Source organism: Gymnoscopelus microlampas (assembly GCF_963454915.1).
Source record: "Gymnoscopelus microlampas genome assembly, chromosome: 18".
NCBI classification, from domain to species: Eukaryota; Metazoa; Chordata; class Actinopteri; order Myctophiformes; family Myctophidae; genus Gymnoscopelus; species Gymnoscopelus microlampas.
The window spans coordinates 21,572,297-21,578,677 of NC_139955.1; the positions used below are offsets into that span (position 1 = coordinate 21,572,297).

Below are 6,381 nucleotides of genomic sequence, written 5' to 3' on the forward strand. Positions count from 1 at the left end.
TATCTCCCTTTTAAGGGAGTTAGTCAGACACAGCCTTTGATCTTTATTCCTTTTGAATCCAACACCTAACTTCAAAAGGTTTTGTGCGACTCATGACCTTTGATACTGTACACATACTGTATCCATTCTTATATTGGTAGTAAATACATATATTCATTCATACACTCACTGTTAATAGACTGCACATGTATCCACCCATATACTGTTTGCATTCATATATTCACTGTACATTTATATTTGATAATGTAGACATGTTCACTCTTTCAAAGATCCAGTGCAGATATCTAGGGCCTGCAGTTCTGTACTTATTTTGTATACCAGTATATTATATTTATCTTGGTTTGGTTCATGACTCTTGCCTAGTACATCTCTATGGCCTGCAGTTCTGTATTTTATTTTTATATTTTCTCATTCATCTTGGTTTGGTTCATGACTCTTGCCTAGTACATCTCAAGTATGTTAACATCCCCATAGTATTATTCATTAATAGTATGTCAATTGATCCAAGTTCTTGGTGTAAAAACTAATATATACACTGTGATGATAGTGTCATTCAATAAAAATCTTTATGAAAAATTACACAGCTGTTAATACAAAAATTATGAATGAACACAATGACAAAAGTTTTAGTTTAAATTTGAACAATGTCTTTTTCAAAGAATATGATAATTTCCCACACAAAACCAAGACAGGAAGGCAAAGAAAAGGTTTCAGAGGCAATAATACAACTATGTACAGAGTACAGACTTCTAGAATGTAATACTGATGGCTGCAAGGCAGCCTCAGACAAGAGGCAGTGTGTGCTTAACACACCTGAAAAAAAGGATTATATACTGTACAACATATATGTGGCAGGATTCACCGTGAACATTTTAGCTTTAGTAATAAGACAAAATAGGAACACTAGGCATATTTAAGTCAGAGTAGTGTATATATATACACGGTAATTCAGGGATAAAACAGTTGGCAACTAAACTCCATCAACTCAGTTATAGGCCTGGTATTTTCATACATTATGGTCATATTTAAAAACAAGAATACATAGGTCAACATTACGATTTGGTCGGACACTACTGCTATGCAAAAACGTATTTTTGCATAACATGATTCTGAATACAGTAATACTGTAGTTATTTTTTTTTTAATCCAAAATATCTGGAAACTCAAGCATGTACAGTAAGCATGTTAACTTTTGGAACACAAACATGGTAAGTTGTATGGTCCATGACAGCAGTGATACGTTATGTGCTTGCTTTCACTCAATTCATATTCATTTTGCTTTCACAATTAATATGAACAAACTAGCCTGAGATGGGACTGGTGACTTTAAATGATAAAAAATAAATTAATCCTTTGAAAGGGGGTATACAGTATACACTGCACATGCATTAATAATGATCAAGATGACTTTCAAGTCTTAACACTTATTTCTGACACAGTACTTAGGATAGGTACCCCTGTGACTGCTAGCTACTACAGTGCGGAAATGTTTGTAGCTCAAAGCAATCAAACGGCATTGCACTTAAAATGTGTTCCATTGTCTGTACAAAAAAATATGGAACTTGATATTCAATTTCTTGCAAATGTCAACATCTTCCCATTATATTCTTACACAGGGAAATATTTAACTTGTGTTTGTCCATATCTTTCTACCGTTTGTCCATTTTAAACATTCATTACAACAAGCCAGACAAAGTCAGGAAAAGACCCTTACAGTGCAGCCTATCACCTCATATTTATGTCCCATGACTTTACCCAACCTCATCTTCAGGATTTGGCACTTTGGAACTACATCAGAAGTTCCTGTATCAGTAATAGATAGTGATCTCACTCCCCCTTTAGGGAACTGGGGTTTGGGATGATTAAGCACCACCACTGGCTGGTTTGGACCCGGACGTTTCACCAGCTGGTCTACTTTCAGTGGTGCTGGGCAAAGGATGGCATTTTCATTTGAAGTGTCTATGTGAGGTTGAGCCTTAAATTGGAGCACCTCTCTTTGCCTCAGCCTTTTCTTTTGAGGTTTCCACCAGCCTACTCGTATCCTTCTTAAAGACACTGTGAGGAATTTTGAGGAAGCATCTTCCGTGTTTTCTGACAAGTGTGGGGGTTGCCCTGGAATGCTGTGGGTGGTAGGTGCATCCATGTTAAACGCAGTGTTGGACAATGCTTCATCTTGAGCCTTTATGGGCAGAGATTTTGGAGCAGGACTAAGATCATACTTTTTAGTGTCTTTTATAGAGTCACCTTTTCCTCCTCCCTTGACATTAGAAGCGTTCCCAGCTGATGTTGGATCAGACTTTTTTGTGTCTTTTATAATGTCAGCTTTTCCTACTTTCTTCAGTTTAGAAAGATTCCGAGGTGATGTTTGAGTCAGCTGAGAGCATGTATCATTTTCCAACTTTACAGCATTGCTGGTCTCTTGGGTCACTGATGTCTTATGGGGGGACACATCCTCCTTGCCCACCTGGGCACAGCTTGCCGACACAATAGTCACGTCCTTTTGCCCTGTGACCATGTTACTTCTCTTGGCAGACACTGAAGGTATTGTCACAGGGGAGTTGCTTTTGCTCATCACTATACCCTGTAAAGCCTTTACTAATGGTTGCATGGCACCTTGGACATCCCCTGGTTGTTGACACAAAGAAAAAACATGCGAGATCACTGGGAAACCCATAGGTTCTGGTGTATCTCCTACAATGGGCCTAGCTCCATTGCATCTCCTTGACTGTGTCCAAGCGGAGTGCTTTTGGCTTTTAAGAGTAGAATCTTCTCCCATTTTAGGTAGCCTTATTTGTAAAGGACTGATTGATGTCTTGTGTCCATTTGGATTCGGCAAGGACAGCTCTACACTTACTTTATCCTTACATACCGAAAGAGTTTCTTGTCCATTTGTTGCTCTGAGAACACTCAGACACTGTTGCTTTTGGAGAAAAAGTCCATAATCATGTTTAAACTTCATGTCTGGAGTAGTGCTGTCCTTAGCGCTGACCTCCACTGGTTCATCTTTCACAGCCATCTGCAAATCCTGATGATGGATTTTTGGTTGACTGGCATTCCTACTTGAGATAATTGCGGGATGCTCTGAAATTGTCCTATATGGCATTTTGCTGGACAGGCTCCTCACACTGCTTAGTGACAGATTACAAGGCTTCACTAAAGAAATAGTGGGATACGCTCCATTTGCTTTCAAAGTTTCTTGTGGTGTTATTTTGATTCCTCGTGTTCCTTCAGTCACTGCATTTGGTGTGCACTTGGCAACCTTGGTTGGATGAACTGTAAGACATTGTGCGGAGTCCAGCATTTCTTTTAATGTTCTCTTGGTTCCACATGCTCGTCTACTAGTTGAATTTGGAATGCTTGTGGCTCCCTTTGATGGGAAAACTCCAGGACGCTCTGCATTCAGAGTCTTTGTTTCAGAGAGCTTTCTATTAACCATGTCCATTACTGCACTCCCTGGTTGTGTGTTTGGGTTCTTGGATGTGGAAGATAATGGTTTCCCAAATGTGGTATTTTGTGAGCTTATGCTCCTAGTGTCTTTTATCGTAGATTCATCTCCTTGTTGTGAAACAATTCTCAGCTTTAATTCTTTTGTCCCGTTGACGGTTTTCATCTCGATAAGCTCAACCAAGCAGCCTGCAGGGATTGACACTTCATCTGGAAGTGAGACAGTCAGAGCTCTGTGGTGTTGAATTTGTTCACCTGTACAGGACAGCAGGTTTTCACCTACTTTGGGACCACTGGGCAAATGTGTGTCCACTACTTTACTTCCCTGCCTGCCCTTTTCCATTCTGGCTGGAGGTGTAATGAGTGGTGCTCTAACACGAACAAGTGGCCTCATTGATGGAGTGTCATTTCTGGTCACTCTTGGCAAGGCACTGGGGACGGGGGGATGAGGGTTCTTTATCACCTCAGGTTTATTGAGCCCCTTGCTGGGGGGATTCACATGTAAACACTGAATGTGATAGTCAAGGAGGTCCTTCGTCATATAGCCCTGACCACAGTACTGACATGTGTATGGATACTTTGTGGTATGTTGTTCCAGGTGTACATGCAACTCTGCCTTGCTGTAAGACACATGATTGCAGTAAAAGCAGTAATATTTCGTTGCCAAATGTTCCAACATGTGCGTATTGAATACCGCAGGGTCTGTAGAAACATATCCACATTTCTCGCAATACATCACTTGTGATGTGTTTAACAGATCATGCTGTCGATTCAATTCCGTCGTCCTTTGATAACCGGCGGGCTGCATGGCTAGTAGATATGAATTCTTAAAAAGGTGTAATTTCAGAGTATTGGTTCTTTGCCATTCATGTCCATGTTCCACCCATGCAGTAGGAGGGTAGGTCTTTGCCACAGTGGACCAGGGCGCTATAACTGCCTTCTTCCTGTATACAAATAAGACACAAATGTTGCATGATTAATAATTTATTAACACCTGTATTAACACCTATATCATAACAATGTACGGACACCTGTCATAGCGTTTATCATGTTATCATGTCAGCCAACCAGAAGCTGCTCCCCCACACCCACCATAAAGTAGTGGTTTCTCCAGTGTTGCCATGTCCACTTATTATAAGCAACTTTGGGCTTGTTTAGTGAAGTACCTTGTAAATAGTTAGTTGCGGGTTGCGTTTTTGTAACTTGCTTCTAGTGTAAGTTGTGTAACTGCTTATTTAGGCTTGTTTCCAATTCTTTTAATTACTATTTAAACCAGTGGTTCTCAAATATTTTCATGAAAATGTTTTGTGCCAGTAGTTGTGTTCTTAGAATGTAAAAAAAAAACATTTGCAAGAGCTTTTGAAAATAGCAGATCTACAGCGTTGTGAGCTTGTAGATCGGCTATTTTCAAATAGCCAATGCATGATATAGGTTTAGAGTGTGGCCTATAGCTTCTTTTGGGCTTGTTTTCCTAGACCTGGCTGCTTGTTCTTCTCGCAACATCTGGCAACTCTGCCACCATCAAGTAGGGTTTTCTCCCTGAGGCTAGGCTATGCATGCTAAGCGTTTCTTCACACCAACCAACTGCATGCACAACAAACCAACGAACGCGTATCCATGCATTCATCAACAGTAACTAAAAGCATTAACACTGTTAAGATGTATTATATCAGTTTTAATTCATAAATGAAGAAGGAAAAAAAAGAAAAAACAATGGCCCCCAGCCATAACGGAGGGGGGTTGGTTGCAAAGGCGAAAAGGCCCAATTTTCACTGTTTACACGGTCGTTACCGCCAGGTAACGGGACAGATTACAACCGTACACATACCGGCTGGAATGATGTTCATCGACGCATTGAACAGTTGAACAGATGTTAGAATCGATGTGAATATCGTTGATGGTCTGTAATCGGAGACGTTTTGCTGACACGGGCAATCGACCGTGCAGCGCTGCTAACGCTATCCTCTCTCGATCGCTGCCTTCTTGTATCTTCGACTACGTAAAGTGCGTACTGTTCATTGTTGCCAGGTTTTGCGAGAGAAACAAGCAACCACATGACCTAATATGCAGCGGCTATTTGAAAATACCCGATCTACAAGCTCACAACGTGTCGCACCGTGACGCGTTGTGAGCTTGTAGATCTGCTGTTTTCTTGAAAATCTTGAAGAAAATTTAGAATGTGGATTGTATGGGGGTCCTTGGCATAACATATTTTCAGATACATATTAATTTGGTGGTCCTTGACTTGAAAATGTTTGAGAAATACGTTTTAACATTAGGAAACAAGTCCAAATAAGCAACTACACTTTAGAAACAAGCCCAAAAAACGCAACTAACAGTACAGTACAAGCAACTTTACAGAAAAAGAAGCCCTAAGTCGCTTATAATAAGCCGACATGGCAAGGTGGTACTGTTGCGTATTCTTTAAGGCTTGTCAACTAGGAGGAGGAAGGAGAAGCCGCAGGAGCAACATAGCGGTAAGAGCATGCGCAGATCCGAGTGGTTTGACCACTGTTTTGTATTGCGCATGTGGTGCTAGTTCAGGCTTCGGTGTCGTTGCTTTCCTTGAATGTCTGTCCTTGGCCTTGAATGTCTTGAAGCCATTTACGTTACGCTTTAAAGTCTAAAGATCCGGTCTTGAGCGGATACGGAAACAGTGTGTATGTGTTTACAACATTACCGGATACGGTAGGCGGGCTTTACACCGGATCTGAGCACTGAGCAGTAAATCGAAACCAGGCTTTCCACGGCTAAAGCAAAGCAAAGCAAAGTTTGTTGTTTACCCAGGGTGTCGGACTAAGTACGAAGCTTGTTTCCAGCCGGACCCTGCATGGAAGCCTTGCTCAAGGGCTATTCAGCGGTGATTCATGATTGATGTGATGAATTGGGGAATCGAACTAGGGACCTTCCGGTATCAAGGCCGCCCCTCTAACCACT

At 41.1% G+C, this 6,381-nt stretch overlaps 1 protein-coding gene across 1 annotated transcript; it reads right to left on the reverse strand.

The window, feature by feature from the left end:
- Window positions 1-547: 547 nt before the first annotated feature.
- On the reverse strand, window positions 548-5,431 carry znf518b (zinc finger protein 518B). Its single transcript, XM_084085927.1, has 2 exons — window positions 5,273-5,431; window positions 548-4,388 (listed from the first exon to the last, which is right to left on the reverse strand). The coding sequence occupies exon 2, from the start codon at window positions 4,250-4,252 to the stop codon at window positions 1,697-1,699; it is 2,556 nt and encodes an 851-aa protein (XP_083942053.1). The 5' UTR covers window positions 4,253-4,388; window positions 5,273-5,431; the 3' UTR covers window positions 548-1,696.
- Between the last annotated feature and the right edge of the window lie 950 nt (window positions 5,432-6,381).